The sequence below is a fragment of the Tachypleus tridentatus genome, chromosome 9 (assembly GCF_004210375.1).
Source record: "Tachypleus tridentatus isolate NWPU-2018 chromosome 9, ASM421037v1, whole genome shotgun sequence".
Taxonomy (NCBI): domain Eukaryota; kingdom Metazoa; phylum Arthropoda; class Merostomata; order Xiphosura; family Limulidae; genus Tachypleus; species Tachypleus tridentatus.
The window spans coordinates 109433541-109455487 of record NC_134833.1 but is presented as its reverse complement, the minus strand read 5'-3'; the positions used below and the strand labels follow the sequence as shown (position 1 = coordinate 109455487).

Sequence of the window (21947 nt, the reverse complement as noted above, 5' to 3'; positions counted from 1 at the left end):
GTTATAGAACAGTTAATTGCACAAGCTGACAACTTACATAGAAATTATTTAGATAATTACTAGGCTAAGTTTCCTATATTAATATTTTGTGAAAAAGCAACATTTGTTTTAGTTGCAAAGAAGAAGGAACACAAAGCTACAAATGAAAAAAATTCCCTATCCATAAAACTCATAAGTATCTCATGAACAAAATAAAAATTGTTTTAGAGCAAATGCATTTGGTATTTATATATAATAGTAATGCCAAGGAGAAGGGAGTGTGTGAACTGGTAGCCATTTATAAAATGTAAACCATGTATGGTTTCAAACATTTACAGTTATAACTGCTACACAAGGTGGATCCTAAATATTTGTGAATCTTACAAGAATTTCTTACCTTCATGCTCCACTGTGAATTTTATTTGGCCTGGGTTTCTTTGAACAAAACATTCAAAATCTGAAATATGTAGACAAATATAACAGTTAAAAATGACTAAGGTTTTGAAAAATACTGCTTAAATGAATCTGAACACATGAAACGGTGTTTACAATTAGAACAACAGAGTAACTTTGTGCAAGTTGTGATATGGCTTCAGTCAAGTAAAATTTGGAAGTTAATTATTCATTTGAAACTTCAATGTGCAATATAACTTGAAGGAAAAGCATATGGAAAAGGTTCATTTTAAGAATAAACTTTATGAGAAAATTACTTTTTAACAAAAAGAACTCTCAAACAATTTTACTGATATGTTGAGGAATTCCTAGGCATCATTCCAGTTTCCTTATTGAAAACATATATTTTGTTACTATCAAACAGACATTCATTTCTCATTGTGGTTATTGGTTATGGTTGTAGCATAATCTTGGGAAGAAGTCCTGCTGCTTAAACATTCAGTTGAAAAGTATTAGGTATTGGAACATTTGCTATATGATCTTAATGAATGTTTTGAAAGGAAAAAAATAGAGATATACAGTGAACTTGATTCTAAATCAATCTTCATATGATTTGTATAACATTGTTTGTGAAAGATTGACAGAAATCAATTATTTTTTTTCCACAACATATTTAGTGATTATGAGAACAAACAGATATAGAGATTAAGGATATACAAGTAACAAGTGTCATAGGATTGAAATTGGAGATTCCCGTGCTAATGCTAAAGCTTCAGATATCAAAAGACTGATAGACAGGAAGAAACATTTGAAAAAAGAGCAGCTATAGGATATAGAGACACTCTATCTTGATTTTTAGTCTCTGATTTCATGAGACTAAAAAAATAATAAATGCTTGTCAGATTTTCTTTAAAGTTTATTTTACATTATAGACAGTTGTGTTTTTTGTTAGTATGGGCAATTCACAGAAACTTTCATGAAACCTATGTAACTTTGGTTGCAACTAAGATATAATTGCATTTTGTTTTTGTTTTTGATGGAATAACTTAAAATTATTGAATTAGATGTCTCAACATGTGTAAAACATTGGTAGCTCTTTTTCATTACACACACACACACACAATAAATTTGAAAGCCACGTTTACTTAAAAATGAATGTAATTAAAAATTTAATATAAACCTAACGTTATTTATGAAAAGCTGTTTTCTGCTTTCTTGTTACAGTCGTTTGTATAAACTGAACCTATCATCCATATAGCATTTACTACACATGTATGCATGTTATACAGCATAATCCATTACACAAGTTTAATTCTGCGATCCTACCGTAAATAAAAGTGAGATATAGCGTTGTTTATTTAGAGAAACTTTTAATATCACACTGTATCACCAAGAGAAATAACGGGTTTTGTATGCATAAGCTTGCAAATTTTATATTTGTAACAGTGCCATGTAAAACCGCTATGTTGTGGAAACTTTGATATCTTACACTTCTATATTTAAGTGAAGTAGTTATATGTAATGTAAGCTCCGGTTAACTCACCATAGCATATGGCATTAACTTGTTGAATTTCGGAGTCTGCACGAAGTCCTTTTATTGAAAAGTAAAATGGTGGGCAGTTCCAGATGCTGTAGCCTAAACACACAGCACACAAATTAATCACTCTTTGAGTAACATATATTATAAAATCAATAGCTAGTGCAAGAGATATATTGATTAATGAACGTAAATATGCTATTTTTATATTACTGATAACTTAGACTGAAGTACCTTTAAATCGTTTCTTTTATTTTTATATAAAGGATAACGAAAATTGTTCTGTTTATTCAATTGTGAAAAATCAAAAAGTATTAAAGCAAGAAAAAAGTTTTAAAACTCCATAGATCAGAAATCATATAATTCTGCGTGCTATCAATTTCTTTTTGTTTTTTCGTATGAACTGCTGCCATATATTTTGCGCTGTACTGATGATAGCTTTATCATATGAAACTGTTATACGTGTGGACATAACTTTGAAAAGTGAAAACAAATTTAGAAAATAATTTTTTACGAAATTTACTCGTAATATAAGTTTTAAAATATTACATATATGTGGTAGAATATGCGATACAAGAATGTTGAGAATAAGAAACTAAAAATATTTTATTTTCAAATTATGTATTTGTTAAGAAATAATATTATTGAATAAATGCAGTGATAATTTTCAAGAACAGTTGCACATTTTACATGTTTAAAACTGTGTACAAGAAATAACCATACCTTTGCAGGGGTCTTTAATCTTGAAGTAAATATCTTTATCTAAAACAAAAGAAGAAATGAATTAAAAATAAAAGCTCTTCCATCCATCCAGTTGTTAAACATTACCGTGTTACATGTAATTTAGTGAAGTAAATTGTAACGATTATACTTCAATGAAAGATCATTGGTTTTTATCATATCATTTTAAAATGAAATTAAGGAATACTTTATTAACTTGTAAATATTTATATTTACAATTCAGTTAGGCACAAGTAATGGTTAAGAAAACGGAATAATAATATTCACAGACCAAGTACTGATCTCAAACTCAGCGATACTAATTCCTTAACAATAACAGAAATTTGCTGTCATTTCCAATACTACCTACGATTTTAGTAATTGCTTGGAAAGGTTGCTTTGGCAGATGATGGAAGTTCCACGTCTTTTGCGAGATGTGCCCTTAAGTACATAAAGAAGTAAACTTACCAACTTTCGAAGTTTCCTTGCAGTTGACTGGGTGTTTTTCTGGGGTGCTAGTACTGCGACTGAAACAGACTTCCATATGGCCGATCTGTGGCGTGACGCACTTGAACTGAGAAATTATATTACACTTTGAATAAAAAATTTCCAATAATTTCCATAATTATTATATTGTAAATAAAATTATACTGGCTTCTGCAGTTATTATTATTATTTTTGCCGAATGTCTCCTTACAAGAAACTATTTTTCATCTTTTTGTGAATAATAGATCCTAGATTACCACATGACTGCTTGGATCTTACACGATAGCTTCAGTTAAAAAAGGATATATGAATTACCTGTTAGAGTTTTTCTGCTGATTGAAATATATACAATAAAAGTTCAATATAAATGAAATGGAACATTTTCTTTTCTAAGTTAGTAATTTTAATGTTACAGTAGTCCAGTTTAAAATAAAGTTCAAACAGTGAAATATTAATGTTTGCTAAACAGCTGCAGGTGTCTACAAGTTAACACACTATACATAATAAAAAAAACGTTTGAGTTTTTTAAAGATTATTAGTGATAGTTATGTTTCTCAATAGTATGGGTTACATTATTAAGGCAGTAAAATTTACCGTAATTTTAATTTCAAAGCTCTTCAGGAAATACTCGGGGTACATGGCCCAGTACTGAATATGGTTAGGTGTCACATATCCAATGTATTTGTTTGAACTTTCTTGTCGACTAGTAACCTGCCAACATTTCTCGTACTGGTAAATTGCCGGAGCTAATAAAATACACAGACATTTTGTTTAATTTGGCCTTGACTTTAGATAATAGCTTATAATAATTACAAATAACTTCCTCAGTTGTGTGAAAACCTGGAAAACACAGAATTTTGGGATGTTATACACTAACATGTTTTAGACCTTTCTAATAAACAATTAAATAGAAACATATTAGATTAAGCAAAATATATTGTATGAACAAATCACGGAATCGTGACAAGTTAATGCGGGTTTTTAACTCACACTGTGTTTTGTTTTGGATGCTCAGTAACTTAGTAATCAAATTTAACAAATAAACTTTACAATATAATAAATACAAAATCAACTAATTGTAAAGGCGTTTTCAAAACTACAACAAAAGCGATGAAAGTTACCAAAACACGAGTTCTCTTCATGAATATGTATTTTTTTATTCATGTAACAAACATTTTTTCACTTGTGTTCGAACCTGTCAAGAAATATACACCAAGTTTAAAAAAATAAATGTACTGAGAACGAAGTAACGCCATTCTTCATGATGACTAAGTAAGCAAGCCAGTATGGTATAAGTAGTAAACCTTTTTCCATTACCTGAACACAGTCTTTGCCACAGCTTCTCAAGATTATCTTCTCTCGACGACATTTCGAAAACGTCGTTTTCTGGGTCCCAGACAATAGGTTTCAGCTGCTCTTTGTTACCAAAGCCGATTATTGGAACATCTTAAAATTAAAAAAATATATATATTTGTATTAAATGAAACATGTTGGTTCATTGCTTTGAAACTTTAGAGGAAAATAAATTGATATTTGAAATAGCTGTTCTTAGCAACAGCCTAAGTTTCATGAACATATAGTATTCGTTTCATACTGATTGGGAAGGAGAATCCATCTTTGGCGGAGAGCTAAAACAAAACCACTAAGAAGAAAAAAAAAAAAACTGCCAACGAGATATAAATGACAATTACCTTTAAAACGTCAAGAACAACATTCAACCTATTACAACCGTGATAACTTAAATAATGTACCACATGCGAATGATAAAACATAATTGACATTTGTGTGGTTCTTTTTCTCTAAAACAACCAAACATATGTTAATTATGATATTACATGCACTTTGAAGAATATTTTTACATTTAACTATATATATATATACACTGCTGGCCAAAATCTTAAGGCCAACGAACATAAAGAAAAAATATGCATTTTGCGTTGTTAGACTCAACCACTTATTTGAGTAGAGCTTCGAAAGATGACAATAAGAAAAGAGAAAATAAAAATAAAAACTTTTTTAGCATTTGATATGGAAAATGTGAACACTATAAAATTAGCCTTAATACTAGCTGGTCAAAAGTTTAAGACCATACTGAAATGAAGTATTAATCGGTAAACATGTAACAAAATTTAGTCATTTGTGTTCAAGCATTAGCGTTGTCAACATCTCCCACTGACATATCCTGTGTTACATTGGGTAAAAACATGGCAAAGGCTAAAATGGATATGAAACGAGACATTAAAATTACTTCGTACTTGGGCTAGTAACAAAACAGACACGAAATTTGATATTTTTGTACAAAAGACTTGGAATCATTACTAAAGTTTACCAAGTGTTGTGAAGATGCACTTACAACATTAAAAATTATATACATTGCTGGTCAAAATCTTAAGGCCAATGAACATAAAGAAAAATATTCATTTTGCGTTGTTAGACTCAACTACTTATTTTAGTAGAGCTTCGAAAGATGAAAATAAGAAAAGAGAAAATAAAAAACTTCTGCAAACGCTCATATCAGTGGTGTACAAAGTCTGGCCCGCGACGAGTCATCAAATGTCCCGCAATGTCCAACGGGAAAGTCAAACATAGAGAGTTCGCGCCTGCGCGAAGATTAAGCGTTATAGAAGAATATGCATCAGATTAGATACTGGATGGTTCCATATTTGTGTCGAGCAATAAAGAAAATTTAATAAACAAATCTCGTTAATGCATAGGCATGTAATCATTGGCACAATGACGTAATATTTCCGTAATTACGAAATTTCACGCGTACCAGTTGTTCTTCGAGTTTAATTACGAGCTCTATTTTGATATTATTTTGTAACAAAAATGGCAGCTAATCGTAAAAGAAAAGTTAACGATTAAAACCCGCATTTCATGATGATTGGACTGCGCAATACTGTTTTGTTCAACAACAGAAGAACGTGATTGTCTGCTGTGTCATTCGACAGTAGCAGTGGCGAAGGTATCCAATATAAAGCGTCATTATGAGTCGAAGCATAAAGATTTCTACAACGTTGTCGGTGATGAACGAACAGCTCGAATTGAATCTCTGAGGCGGTCGCTGAATCACCAGCAGAAAGTTTTCTCAAAGCAGTCAGCAGATTTAGGTGCAACATGTGAGGTCAGTTATGATATGATATTTCGTTGATGATAGCGAAATCTGGCCGACCATTCACTGATAGTGATTTTTGTCAAGCAATGTATGATTGCTACATCGGAAAAGTTGTACCCGGAAGCAGTTCGCAAGCTACAGATGGTGGCTTTGAGTCATATGCTAGTTCAACAAAGAATTTCACACCTCTCAGCAGACGTGACAAGTCAGCTTACAAATAAAGCAGCCAACTTTGTCTACTTCTCTTTGGCAGCAGACGAGTCGAGTGACACCAGTTCAACAGCACAGCTACTAGTTTTTGTTCGTGGAATGTCATCATCGTTTGATATCGCAGAGGAACTAATCGGCATGGGTTCCATGAAGAGTCAGACAACTGGGTCTACTCTATTCGAGGAGACAGTACGACCGTGTAGCAGTGCTTCATTGGATTTCACGAAACTGGTAAGTGTGACAACTGATGGAGCACCAGCCATGACCGGAGAAAGCAGCAGGATGATAGCACTGTTGATGAAGCATCGAGGAAAGCAGAACAGACAGTTGGTGAAGTTGCACTGTATTATTCATCAACTGAACCTGTGCAGTAAAGAACTTGGTTTTCAGGCACTGATGGCATTAGTGACGAAAACCATTAATTTCATCAAATCACAAGGACTCAATCACAATCAGTTTCGAAGTCTTCTTGAAGAAATTGGTTCAGACTATGGTGACCTTGTGTATCACTGTGAAGTACGCTGGCTGAGTCGAGGGAAGATGCTCAGAAGATTCTGGGAGTTGATTGATGAGGTGATAGAATTCCTCAGAAGCAAGAACAAAGACACAGAAGTGATTTTCATGACTGATCCAGCATGGCAAACTGATTTGACTTTTTTGGTCAACATAACACAACACTTGAATGATCTGAATTTGAAGTTGTAAGGAAAAAATCAGCTTATCTTTCAGCTTGCAAGTCATGTCTCAGCTTTCAGGACAAAGTTGCAGTTGTTCCGGCAGCAAGCAGCATCAGGCAACTTCGTGCACTTTCCCACTTTTCAATCACAGCTACAGAAGAATCAGGACATTGACACACAAGTTTATGTTGGGAAGCTAGATTCAGTCCTTCAACTCACGGTTTCATGACTTTGACCAATTAAGATTGTTGATGAAATCTTTTGCTTATCCATTCAGTGTGTGTCAGTGGATGACTTGTCAGCCGAATATCAGCTCGAATTTATTGATCTCTAAGCATCTGATGATCTGCATGCTATTTATTGAGAAAACAGTTTGTTTGACTTCTACAAAACGTTGCCTGATACATTTGCTATTCTGAAAGAGAACGCATTTGTCCACACCAGCATGTTTGGCAGCACGTACTGCTGCGAACAGGCTTTCTAGTATATATAAAACTGAACAAAAACAATACTTGCAATCAGCTGACTGATGATCATCTGGAAGCAATCTTGCGTCTTCAACGTCAAACATCAAGCCGGACATTTCTAAGCTCGTAGCTGACATGCAGCACCATCCATCGCACTAAATTTGTGACAGTTGACGTATCATAACATTTCTTAGAATAATGTGCAAACTCTTTGATGTAATCGTTAGTTGTGTGTTCTTAAATGTGATGTCCATCTTGTGTAAAACAACTGTGAGACGATTTTAATCTTCACTTTTTTGTGGCCCCCAACGGTTACGAGAAGTCTGTTTGTGGCCCCTGACTCAAAAAGTTTGTGCAACACTGGTTTATAATGAAATTAAGAAGGTCGGAAATGAGCATTAGTTTTTACCCGCTTAATAAAATTTCTTTTGCGAATATATACTATACATACATGTATATACAACGTCTAATTTGTGCTATTTAAGTTACTGTTATATAATCTAAAAGTAATTCGAGTGAATTCTCACAAAATTGGCTAATTTTTACATTTAACTTTTAAAAACAGAACGTATAGGTCCTAGCTCTTTTGATCTCCAGAAAATGTTGCTTTACCTATTGAAATTTGAAAGTTGATTTTTGAATCAAGCACAAAGCTACACATTGGGCTATCTGTGCTCCGCTCACCACAGGTATCGAAACCAGGTTTTAGCGTTGTAAGGCTGCAAACATACTGCTGAGCTACTGGCGGACGAAATTTGAAATAGTGCTCTTGCTCAAAAATCAGTTTGATAAGTAAAATCTACGAGGTTAGCTTTGACAGTAAGTCCTTGTGTATTAATATCAATTTGAATTTTGTAAATAAAATATTTTGTGTTCTGTTAACCGTTTTCATCTTCATTATTGGATTCCTTAGAGTATCTAAACAGTTAAAATAAAAGTATTCGATTTACTGATGATCATAACAGAGATCCTAAACTTGCCTTTTTACACAAATTATTTTATAATCGCGATGGTAATTTCGAATATGAAGCTTACCGTAAGAAAAAAAAAAAAGAGAAAAAAGACGTTTACTGTCTGGTACTTAAACTTTGCAAACAGTATACCAATTTTATTTAAGAAAATCCCTGCTGAGATAGTTAGTCTTCGCGTTTATAAAGAATTAGATACCTCTGAATTTAGGCCCGGCATGACCAGGTAGGTTAAAGCTTTCGACTCGTAATCTTGGGATCGCGGGTTCGAATACTCGTCGCACCAAATGTGCTCGCCCTTTCAGCCATTATAATGTGAAGGTCAGTACCACTATTCGTTGGTAAAAGAGTAGCCCAAGATTTGGTGGTGGATGATGATGAGTAGCTGACTTCCCTTTAGTCTTACACTGGTAAATTAGGGACGGCCAGCACAGATAGTCCTCGTGTAGTTTTGCGCGAAATTCTAAAACAAACAAACCTCTGAATTTCTGCCTACAGTTTGGTAGCTTTATAAAGAGTGTTATGCAAGAATGGTTATCTCATCTAAAATAATTTATGACAAATTTGTCCGCTGACTCACGGGAGGACTTATTTTTAGTAAGGCTTAATAATTCATTACGAACTACAAACTTACAGGTGTATCGTACACACGTGTTAGGTCTAGAGAATATTCATTTTAGCTGTCTCCACAGAGAGCTATAATCTTATATGGTTTGAATTTTGAATTTTTGAATTTCGCAAAAAGCTACACGAGGGCTATCTGCGCTAGCCGTCCCTAATTTAGCAGTGTAAGACTAGAGGGAAGGCAGCTAGTCATCATCACTCACCGCTAACTCTTGGGCTACTCTTTTACCAAGGAAGAGTGAGATTGACCATCACATTATAACGCCCAACAGCTGAAAGGGCAAGCATGTTTGATGACACTGGGATTGGAACCCGCGACCCTGGGATTACGAGTCGAACACCTTAACCCACCTCGATATCGTTTGTCAAACCAGTTTGTTATAGGTGTTTTATTACTCGAGCATTGTACAGAAGAAAGAACAATCTTCAGAGTTTGAATTATTTCAAAATGTTTGGTTCAACCACATCCGAAAAAGCATGAAGTTGAAATATGAGACTTACCTCTGTGTTTTCTTTTCAAAGAAACAAGTTCATTTTTCTGTTTCGTCAGCTCATAGCTAGGCTTCTGGTTGAAATAAATGACAATCTGTATAAAAAGAAATTATAAATATATTGACTTAGTTAACGGATCTTGGTGATGATTCCCAAATTAAATAATTAAAATGATCCATCAGTTGTCATATATCTGTCGTGTTTTTGAATATTAAATATTAATATTTAAGATATATATATATATATGTAGACACACACACACACTTTTACAAGATTTAGTACAATTTTTATCAGACATAGAAAACTAATGCCCATCTTATGTTTTGGATTGTTTATCAATAAAAATACTAATGTATTACATGGATATGTCGGTTCTAGAATGAAAGTGAGAGTGCGAAGTGTTTGATTATAAGGATATAGTGTAAGAGATTATAGAAAGTAACGAGGAGAATAAAATGAAAATACTTGATACCACGTTTGACATTCTTTAACGAAACATAAATTTATCCACGAAATACATCGTAAATATGCATAAACAACGTCTGTATTTTTTACTGCTGTATCTATTCTATAGGAACACTTAATCGTGATTTGCCCAAACTCTAGTATTAAAATACTTTATTCGGAAATCGAGGCTTTAATAAATGGATGGTCTGTGTTATGCTTGCTTTCATTTCATAAGAAATTTCTAAAAAAAAAAACAACAATAAAGGCTAAAAGTGATTTGTTAAAAAAACACACACAAATACCACAAAATATGCAAAATAGAAAATTTGCCGTTCTTTGAACACCTGTGTATTTTCATGTTTGTATTTAAACTTAGGGGGGGAGGAGGAGGAGGAATGGAGTAAAGACTATCTAGTTATATCATGAATAGCTACCATTTCATATAACCTAGCGAAAATGTAAATATTCTGTAATATCTTTAAAACCCTCAATCTTTCTAATATAGCTCAAAGTCAAAACTATTTTAATATTTAACACTCGACCAGAAAACGAAAATTTTGATCACTGTGCATAGTTTCATCACTGACTGCTCGTCAAATTACCATTTCTAAGTCCAAAGTCGTAATTCTAATAATGAACGACAAGTTGTTCTAAATTAAAAAAAAACAGAAACGCCATTAATATATGCCTATACGAAGAAAATATTAATAATATCAGTCTGTGTCCAACTTACTCGTCCCCCAATGGGACAGTGGTAAGTCTTAGGTAAGCTGGACACAGACTGATATTATTAATATGTTCTTCGTATATGCATGTATTAATGGCATTTCTTGTTCTAAATTAAAAAGAACCAGGAACGCCATTAATATATGCCTATACAAAGAACATATTAATAATATCAGTCTGTGTCTAACTTACTCGTCCCTCAGTGGTAAGTCTAAGGATTTACAATACTAAAGCTCGGGATACAATTCTCTTTATAGGCATAGCAGATAGCCCTGTGTGGCTTGGCTCTAAAACAAACAACCCAGTTAATCGATTCCCACAACAGTGACAAGGATTGTTATATTTAACTGTTTTATGTGAAATGACATTACAAAATAGGTCACGTCACAACCGAGTTCAAGTTAGAAAATCGTTTATTTCAGAAGAAAACAGAAAGCAACAGTTTCAGAAATGTTAGAGTGGGGGAAACGAACGTCCCAAAAAGTACGCGATGCTTTAGGTATTGTATTAATGTGAGGAAAGGGGTGTAAAAAATATAATTGTCACTTCAGTTATTTTCATTGAGCTAAAATTAACGAACGTCAATATGGTCGGAAATATATGGGATAAATAAGAACATCATATTCACCACTGTTTGTCACAGTACTTGGTGATTGGACGACAAGTGGTCAAGAAACATTCTGACATATTGTGGAGGTGATGTCACGTCTAAATCAGGCTGTTTTGTCGGCAAAGGTAGTAGTTTAACCCATTATTTGATGAGTTAGTGGATGGAGGTATGTGGCTAGTCAGCATATTTATTCATAGATTGAGATATTATTGTTTAAATCACAAGAAAGTTTGAGACTTTGTGCAGTTAGTGAATTATTATTAATATTCAGTTATCAATACTATATTACTTCGTTTTTTAACACTGCAAGATCGTTATTCCAGTGTAATGCAAGATGAAGTTGGATTTCATCAAGTTATTATCTTGAAATCATAATCCAAGTGTGTTTATTGCGTTTGAAGAATAATTTTTTTTTGTATTTTCATTAAAACATCTAAAAATTCAAAATAATTAACCCGATATTAAGTCACACACACACACACACACAAAATATTAGGTATAGTTTAGATACGGTGAGAAATATATATATTTACAGGTCTATACATACCTTTCCTGGTGCACCTGGAGCAAATTTTTTCTCAAATTCAAACTTTCCAAGGGTCTTGTTTAGTCCTTTAAATAGCTCTAAGTCGTCACCGCTACGGATATGACCTTAGGATTTTCAAAAATAATAATTTTTCAGTTATGTTTCCGAACATAATAAGCATACCACGAAAAAAGAAGAAGAGATAAAATATATACGTATTCTTAGATAGGATAGCCTCGTTGCTCAACAAATTAAATTGAATCAATATTTAAATAACATATTATAAAAGTGCCAGTCTTTCTAAATTTGAAAAAAAATATTTTTTTAATAATTTAAAAAATTTGAATGATGTCATATTGAGAATTAAAACTGTTAACAGCTGCACCTGTTATAAAGTAAATTAGTTACAAAAGAGTAATACTAGATACATCTCCAAGTGTATAAGGGTGCTTAGGGTGTTTTAAATATTATATCAAAATCTATGGTATTTCAAAAGTTAATTTTTTTGGTGTATGTGCGAAAGTTAAGCAAGATGCCAAGTTCGTAAGAAAATTCGTGAGTTTAGGCTTCAGATATCAGGATAACGTTTTATTGCATTTGGTTCCAGGCATAGTAGAGGAATAAAATTTTATTGTTTGTTTGAATTTCGTACAAAGATATTCGAGGGCTATCTGTGCTAGCCGTCTCTAATTTAGCAGTGTAAGACTAGAGGGAAGGCAGCTAGTCATCACCCACCCACCACCAACTCTTGGGCTACTCTTTTATCAACGAATAGTGGGATTGACTGTCACATTATAACGCCCCCACAGCTGAAAGGGCAAGCATGTTTGGCGCAACGGGAATGCGAACCCACGACCTTCAGATTACGAGTCGCTTTATGATTGTTGTTGTTTTGAATTAAGCACAAAGCTACACAATGGGCTATCTGTGCTCTACTCACCACGGCTATCGAAACCCGGTTTTTAGCGTTGCAAGTCGGCAGACATACCGCTAAGCCACTGGGGAACGTGATTAACGAATAGACTTTGTTTTACGATCGCTTGATTAAAGTTCACGAGTATCTTTCATTTCAGAAACACATTATTTTTGGCAAGTATAAACTGATCTACATTTAATGTGGTTCAAGCGTCAGGCATTCAGTCTATATGAAACGACTGACAACACTTGTTCATTAATATTATCAGATATCATCGACTAATGTTAGACAGATGCATTTCAGATAAGTTACGTATGAATGTTGCAAAGATGGCGTGACACCTGTGAAAGCTATCTATTTCTGACTTAGGAATTTTCTTCTTCTTCTGTTTAACTCATGAGAAAAACAGAAGAAAAGTTTTTATCATCAGATATAGTGTTCACTATTAGTGTCATTTTGTGTTAATATTTGCTTTCGAAATACCAATAAACACACAATTATTTAAAAATTTGTGAAGGTTTACGGAAAAAATGGTTTTCGTCTTAATAAAGAATATATAAATATTTGTAACCGACTCATTTTTCGAAAAAAACGTAACTTAATCATAAAGCAAAACAAGAACGTGTGTGTGTGAACATATAGGGCTATCTGCTGAGCCCACCGAGGGGAATCGAGCCCCTAATTTGAGCGTTGTAAGTCCGTAGACTTACCCCTGTTCTAGCGGGGGGCAAACAAGAATGTGATAATAGGAAGCATTTATTAAACGTTTCGGAATCGTCAAAAGTCCATCATTAGTAATCTAGATGTACCAAATAAACAATATTTTAATTACAACAGAAATGTGTACATAAGAAGTAAATAATTTGAATTTAGAAATTATAACAGGAGAAAATGAAAAAAAAATATGTGGCAAAAACGAAACAGTAAAATTACAATACGTTTAAATCAAGGAAAGACTGTGTAGTATTTAGGGACGCGAGAAGAGATTTTTATATAGAATGTTTGGCTGTTGAGAGAATTTTAAAGTTGGAAAGAAAAATCACATGTTCTCTTTGTATATTGTGCTGATAAATAATGGAGTTGGGAGGGTTTGTAACCTTTCTTTCAGTTTTTCTAGATTTGCCTATGTGTTTACATGTTCATACTTTAAGGTGATGCTTGGTTTCACCAAACTATGAGGCTTTACAGTCTCCGCACGTGCATAAGTATACGAGATGTAAACAATGAGCAGTCGGCAAACGATCTTTCTAGCAGAAAAAAAAAAAAGTCTAAAATTGGGTTTCATAATAACTTTCAGGTGAACTCGAGAATACTGTGAATTACACAACTGTTTATAACTGTTTTGGGATAAGGAAGAGTTGTCTCGTAAGATATGATAGGTAAGTGTATGAATTTTGGGTACAGTGGGTAATTTAGATGGTTTCATAAACAAATTAGTTAGAAGTAAATAAGTCATTTTATCCAAGAAATGCTTAGGGTATCTGTTTCGAAATAGAATGCTTTTTACGAAAGTCATTTCTTTGTAAAGGGCTTGATAGGATGAGGTCAGTTTGTAGGCTCTATTTAGTACACAGAAAATAAAATTGTGTTTGAAAGAGAAGGGAATGAAACTATCAAACTGAGTAAAATGGTCAGTAAATGTGTTTTTACGATACACAGGAAAGAGGAGTTGGCTCTTTTCTCGAGAAAGTTAGAAGGAGTCAGGTGTTGTAAATTCGTTATTGGTAAGAAGTTTTAAGGCAGGTACAAGGAATTTTAATAAGTTTTATCTGTGAGTGCCTAAAGCAGATAGTGTAGGCCAGAGGGGTATGTATGGTTTGTGAAATTTTGATGGACCAAATAATTCTCCAGGGTCGGGGCCTGTAGAGCATACATTACTATAAACATAATAACAAATATTTCTTTTCATTAGGTTTCTAAGAAATCTTCTAATTTTCCCTTCGAGGTGTAAAGTATAGGTTAATGATTATTTGTTTATAACTTATTGCGGTTGTTAAGAAAATCTTTTAGAAATGGAAGAAAGGTTACGAACATTCCCAACTCCGCTTCCTTTCAGTAAAATATACCAAGAGAACATGTGATTTTTCTTCCCTAACTTTACAATTCTTTTAACTGCCAAATATGATACTGAATTTCTAGTAACAGAAATAAATGCCATCTTTCCGTCCCTAAATAATACACAGTTTTCTCTTGATTTAAACGTATTTTAATTTAACTGTTTCATTTTTGCCACATTTTCATTTCCACTAATTATACTTTGTAAATTTAATTTATTTACTTTTTATATATGTATTTCTGTTGTAATTAAAATATTATTTGCTTGTTTTGTACCTCTAAATTACTACTGATGGAATTTCGATGATTCCAAAACGTTCAGTAAATGCTTTTTGTTTGTTTTGAATTTCGCGAAAAGCTACTCAAGGGCTATTTGCGCTAGACGTCCCTAATTTAGCAGTGTAAGACTAGAGGTAAGGCAGCTAGTTATCACCACCCACCGCCAACTTTTGGGCTACTATTTTACCAACGGATAGTGGGATTTATCGTGACATTATAACGTCTCCGCGGCTGAAAGAGAGAGCATGTTTGGTGCGACAGAGATTTGAACCTGCAGTTAGTAGTTTCGTACGATTTCCTTAAGTCTGTCTTGGAAGTACTTCAGATTGGAATAAAATTACTATTGTTCAACAATAAATTTTATATTTAATTTACAAGCTTTCGAGGCTCAATTTTTTGAAGCCAACGAAAGGGTTTTCCTTATTGTTTATAAATGAATGAATACTTGTATCGGTCCACGCTGGAAAACAGGTGGCGCACCCTTGTGACGTGGTATTAAAGGCAATGGGATACAGTTCTTCATTTTCAGTTGCGTATGCAAAAATATTCATGCTGTCGCCATAAACTCTCATGTCCATTCTGTTGGCCAAGTAGCTGAAAGAAAAGAAGCAAAATTCACATATTTTATAAAAGAAATATTTAATATCAAATAAACTAATTTGTAGCTTGTGCAATAAAGATTGATAATGACATGTAGTTAGATTGGGTTTATGTGGTTTACTCGTTAATACTAAAATCACACAACAAATAATCTGTGCTGTGTTCACCACAGGTGTAAACCCAAATTTTAATATTGTAAGCCCCTCAAATATACTACTGAGTTATCGAAGGGAAAATCGCTTATATTCTTTATAAAATATATATTGTGCAACGTCAGGCAGATTTACCTGGTGTTATGTTTACATAACTTGTCTCTTGTGAGAAACCTAAATAGAGTTATAACAACTACATTTATTGTACAACGTCAGCTGATTCACCAACAGGTACTGGTTTGATGCTTACGTTACTTATCTTTTGTGAAAAACCTAACTATAGTTATATCAACTACATTTATACATTCAGAACTTAAGTGACTGGTACCAGACATTAGACTTTGTGCTTGCAGCTTAGTTTAGTGTATCTATCAAAAACACAACAACAAAAAACTGCAAGCCAAACACACAGGTAATATTTCTGCAATGTTTTCAACGTTGTTTCTCTGATGATCTGTCACAATGATGCCGTATTTTCCTGGATTTGTATTTTCCGCTATTTGCGGGTTATCTGTCATAGCTGTCCCCACTTTAGAAGTGATAGATGAAAGAGAAGGTAGCTCGTCAATACCACACATCACCAACTCATAGATTACTTTTTACCGACGAGAAATGATATTGAACATTACATTATAGCAGCCCCATGGCGGTAATGGATTGGAACTTTCGGCCAACAAGTTCGCGGTAGAGTGATCTAATCACCAGGCCATGCCGGACTCTTCAGCTGTAAGTTACGAAATTTAACCTTTAATTACAGATGATCCAAAATCTTACTTTCAGCTTTGAGTAACAAAGCTAATTCTGTATTATATCCTTTTCAAGTCAAACAGTAATTTAAGCAAGTGACTTAACTACAATTCTTTCTTGCATGAACAGAGTTCTGCTCTACTGTAAACAGATAAATAAAGAATTAGCCAGATATTCTATTTATTATCATAATTTAAGATGCTAGGATACTGTATTTTGAGCTCTTTAAACAGCAGGCTTGTTTTTCTCTCTTTACGTCTGATGGAACTACAACAAGTTAAGAACAACAACTTAGACAAAACTGAAGACAGTCCATTTTTGGCAACCGGAGAAAATTCAAGACAACTGAATGCATTGAAATCATTATTAATCCTCAGAAGTAATTGTATGCATTGGATGCAAAACGTTAAAAAAGATATAGTAGTTCGTTATGTTCCTGACTTTGTGCATGCAAAGTAGAGATGGAGAATTTTCTACCATTGAATTAATGTTTATACACGTACAAGTATAACAGTTGGAACTTCTATTTAACTATTTGATTTAATTAATAAATGTGTTTGCTAATTGGATGTGTTACCTTATAATTTCTAGTTGAGTTTTTAGATCGCTCCGAGTGACTCTCGTATCCATAATGACGAATACATCATGAGGCGTTTCACAAATAGGTTCTGTAAAGATACCATACATCTTTATTAATTTTAACAATATTAAAGATTAAGCCGATATATATACATATTGATCTTTAGTTTCTATCTTCGTTACAAAACTAAGTCACGAGAAGAATAAATGATTATTTGGAGAGAAATAATGCGAATGTTTTTGGGGCAACTGAACTTTGATTTTGTCCGCACGGGAGAAGTACTAGAGATAAAAAATACAAACTATTTAATTACCATAAAAATAGTTTTTCTAAATTATAAGCTTCAGCTTAGTTTGGGATTAGGATAAAGCTGTAAAATCAATAGGACTTTTTATACCTTAAAACAAATGACATTTTGACAATTATTTTACTTCAGTGTTAGACTTACTGTATTTTAATTCTTTACATTCTTTTTGTTTTATTCAACATATTAGCAGTTAGGTTAACTGTTAAATGAATTTTACCGTGACGTTGGGAGGTAACAATTTCTTGCTTTCCAGTTTTTTTGAAATTAGACTATTGTCATGGCCTTTGTGTTTATACATTTTCGTTTTAGAAAAGGTAACGGTACTTACCCTGCATGGTCCCTGGAAACCTACATTCCTTATCTGAAAGGCACAAAAAACATAACTTGAAATTGATAAAATGAAAATGCAATAGTAATTTAAGAAAATTCTTGATTTTTACGTTTTATTTTTATATAGTAACATTTCTATCTAGTTAACATAAATTCAAGTGTAATATATTCTCTGTTGTTGTTGGCTCTTCTTTAAATTTAAATTTAAACGTAAATTAAGCGTTTTTATTGTTCGATAAAGGGAGATTTGGTTTTCATGTGACGTCTTGAATTTTATTGAGAGTTGAGAAGGTTTTCGATAGTTTAGAAAAGACAGTTAGGGCAAAGTATTGATTGGATGGTTGATTGAACAGTAAGTCATTGATTGATTAATGAGCCTATGAGAGTTAGATCAGCAACGTAAGTTTTCCATTTCCAACAAAATACCGATACGCAAGTAACTGACTGTGTAACTTGTAACTTGTACGTTGTAGATAGAGTAATAAAATACTTTCCTTTGATTAGTTAAGTAAAATGTACCTTCCATTATGTGTTATAGAATAATTAAAAAGACTTGCTCAATGATAGAATCAGTTACAAAAATATATAATTAGTAACTGGGCAGCTTAAAATGATTTAGATTTTGGCATGTATAACAATAACTGTGAATTTTACATCCGAAATTTTGTCTAAGCCCTTTTCATTCAATATACATATTAAAAAACAAACAAAAAAGGATAAATTCGCTCGAAAAGGATATTATTTTATCTCTTTGTGTTTCTATAGTTTACTTCTCATATCTATGTTACATAAAGAGTTTTGTGAGTAAACCAAATGCATAAATACTTTACAATGTACAATGGTAAGTTATGTTTCTGCTGTCAATTTTCATAAAATACCGAATCATACTGATCGTTTTTTTCTTTAAGAGAAAAATTTAGAGCTCCTCACCTAGTGGCTGAGTGGTAAGTTTAAAGAGTTGCAACTCTAAAAATCATGTTTCAATACCCGTGGTGAACACAGTCCATTCTGTAGTGTTGTGTTTAACAACAAGCAGAAAAAGCAAAGTTTAGAATTGTGTTTTCAATATTCTAAACTGAGTTATCAGCGTGAAGAAATAAGTGTAAACTCGGATAGTATTCGCAATAGAAATCTAATACACGATATAGTTTTCCAAAATTACAAAGACGGACAATTGTTATTTATAACACATGTTTGTACATTACTTTTGAAGGTTTTCAAGAATTTTCGGAAGGACAAGTTTTCTTTTCCTATACTCTTATATTCCCGAATATTACATTCAATATACCCTTTATTTTGTACATCTTTACAGATAATTATTACTACAGAATTTTTTATTTATTATACATATTTATATTTTTAAGATTACATCCAATGAAATCATGGTTTTTGTATAGGTTTTAAAGAATAATCGTAATAAACAATTTTTTTTCTGTTATACACGTTTTTATTTTCAAAATGATATCCATTGAGTCGCTAAATATAATATCATACAAACATTCGGTGTGAGATCTCTGCGGTGGACACACCATAGTCAGTCTATTATGCAGCTTTACACTTGACAACAAAAAACCGGCTTACCGAGAAAGATAAACAAAAAAATCCAGAACCTATTAGAACATTACAGGCCCTTAAACTCAAATGCTATAGTTCAGCATATCAACAGAGTAAGTTACGTTTAATTTTTCTTGTTTGTTTGCTTTGGAATTTTGCGCAAAGCTACACGAGGGCTATTTGCGCGCTCCCCGCTAGTACAGCGGTAAGTCTACGGATTTACAACGCTAAAATCAGGGGTTCGATTCTCCTCGGTCGGCTCAGCAAATAGTCCGATGTGGCTTTGCTATAAGAAAAACACACACACATACACACGCTATCAGCGCTAACCGCCCTAATTTAGCAATATAAGACTAGAAGGAAGGCAGTTAGTCATCACCACCCAACGCCAACTCTTGGGCTACTCTTTTACCAATGAATAGTGGGATTGATTGTAACATTATAACGCTCTCACGGCTGAAAGGGCGAGCATGTTTGATGCGACGAGGATTCAAAACCGAGACCCTCAGATTACGAGTCTAACGCCTTAACCCACCTGGCCATGATGGGCCTTCTTTAATTTTTCTAAATATTTGTAAAAGAAATAATCCATTACGTAACTTAACGACTAATCGATTTTCTAGAAGTTGTATCTTTTCATTTTAAGCCTAAACATTTGGACCCAAATTAGTACAGGGTGTACTACCACAAAACCTGTTCATCGTTGTTACTATTAGTTTGGGTGTAGGCAATTATCATCTGAACAAAATCCCCCCTCCCTCCAGACTTTTGAATTCATGTCGCATAGACACTCTTTCGTTGAAGTATGGCTGTTAGGTTATGACGATATAAACACATTTTTATAAAGTCCCATAAATAGTACCCACGAAGAGTGATGTCAGGGACATGTGGTGGTAAGATATCATGGAAGTAGCAGTTGAAGATTCAGTCCTCGCTAAACATCTTGTTAGTGATGGTCTACGTCTTGTGTGGGATCCTGGGGCATTATTACCTGACCACTCTTTAGTACTATAATGACTTTGATGGTAGGCCTTTCCAGAATAATCTAGTGTTACAAAATTAATACCATGTAGTGTCTTCCATTGTTGACTAAAATAAACCGTTTGTTTTTTCCATCCCTTGTTTATATAACGCCTAAATGTACGTGTAAATACGTACGCTCCCCCTTGTTTATTGTATGTACTCACCATATTCTACCTTTGTTTAACACGGTTTACCCAACAGAGTCATTGAATTACCTATACGGATTTTGTAATCATCTTGGGCTTGGGAAACCGACTATCTCTGATTCATTAACAACTTCATAATCCAATAAATCCCTTTCGTGTTTTGATTCTGTGTCTTAGGTAAGCTAAGCAGAAACAAATTAGCAGACTTATATAGTATTAGTTTTGTATAATACACATATATTGTTATTGAACATTTATGAGAGTTAAACGTATTTTTATTACTGCTTCTTTTCTACGTATAGAAAGGTGAAAAAAGGTAACACTTTTGTATCGCTTAATATATTGAGATTAATTTTATTACTGGGTATAATACATTAATAATAGTTTATTTCATAATTTTCTAAGTTGTATTTGTAAGAAATAAGAGTTTGGAGACTTACAGTAAATACTGTCAGCTACTTTCTGTTTTTCACGTCCAAACAAATCCTTTGTGTTTTTTACTACTGTGTCTAAATCACTTAGAGCAAGGCTTTTCAAGTTACTAAGCACTTTTACATAATTCATAACTTGCTCGTCGAGGATGTCGTTAAGTTGTTCCAAGTGCTCTTCTCTGTTGCAGTAACTAGGTGTGTTGACACTAGGTAAGCCAGAATAGCTATAGTATGCTCTGAGTAACTGACTTAACTTCAGATTGTTTCTAATCTCGGCATTTTCAGTTAACACCGCACCGATGATCAATCCTGTCAATAGAAATAAAGAAACGAAAGTGAACAAAAACGAAACGAATGAAAGAGTTTGAAGAAATGCTTCAATGAAATATAAATTCTTATTAACGATATGAATCAAAAGTTTGCTCTCCTAACCTTAATTACTGAATTTAATATAAGGAACAAGAAACAAGAAACATATCAACTCTATGTTTATTATTATATATACTATTTCTATCTAAAATGTTAGAAGTTAGCAGCAATTTCTATCATACTTATTTTATCACTGAAAACAAATCTGTACATTGTTTTCTATACAAATATACATTAAGAATGTAATTAGTATATTATAAGTTTAAAAAAAAAATGATTTATTTCTGATGTATACCATGAAGTAGATTTTCACTGTGATTAACTGACAGACAGAACGATTACATACTAACTGAAGCTAAGCAAAACAATAACGAATGACAACAGAATGAATAATATTATCAGGACGTCATTTGTAGAAGATATATATCTTAATATTTTAATTCAGCGTAACAAATAAAACCACAATTACCAACCCTTTGAA

At 33.1% G+C, this 21947-nt stretch overlaps 1 protein-coding gene across 1 annotated transcript in view; it reads right to left on the bottom strand.

The window, feature by feature from the left end:
• LOC143226019 (uncharacterized) overlaps positions 1-21947 on the bottom strand; it is a 55182-nt gene that overhangs the window by 1233 nt on the left and 32002 nt on the right. The window contains exons 7-18 of the mRNA XM_076456389.1: positions 21107-21406; positions 17942-17974; positions 17304-17394; positions 15673-15821; positions 11999-12102; positions 9678-9762; positions 4433-4561; positions 3710-3861; positions 3098-3203; positions 2633-2671; positions 1916-2008; positions 377-436 (exon numbers count right to left, since the gene is read on the bottom strand). Coding sequence (XP_076312504.1) covers positions 377-436; positions 1916-2008; positions 2633-2671; positions 3098-3203; positions 3710-3861; positions 4433-4561; positions 9678-9762; positions 11999-12102; positions 15673-15821; positions 17304-17394; positions 17942-17974; positions 21107-21406 — 1341 coding nt within the window. The remainder of the gene's footprint in view (positions 1-376; positions 437-1915; positions 2009-2632; positions 2672-3097; positions 3204-3709; positions 3862-4432; positions 4562-9677; positions 9763-11998; positions 12103-15672; positions 15822-17303; positions 17395-17941; positions 17975-21106; positions 21407-21947) is intronic.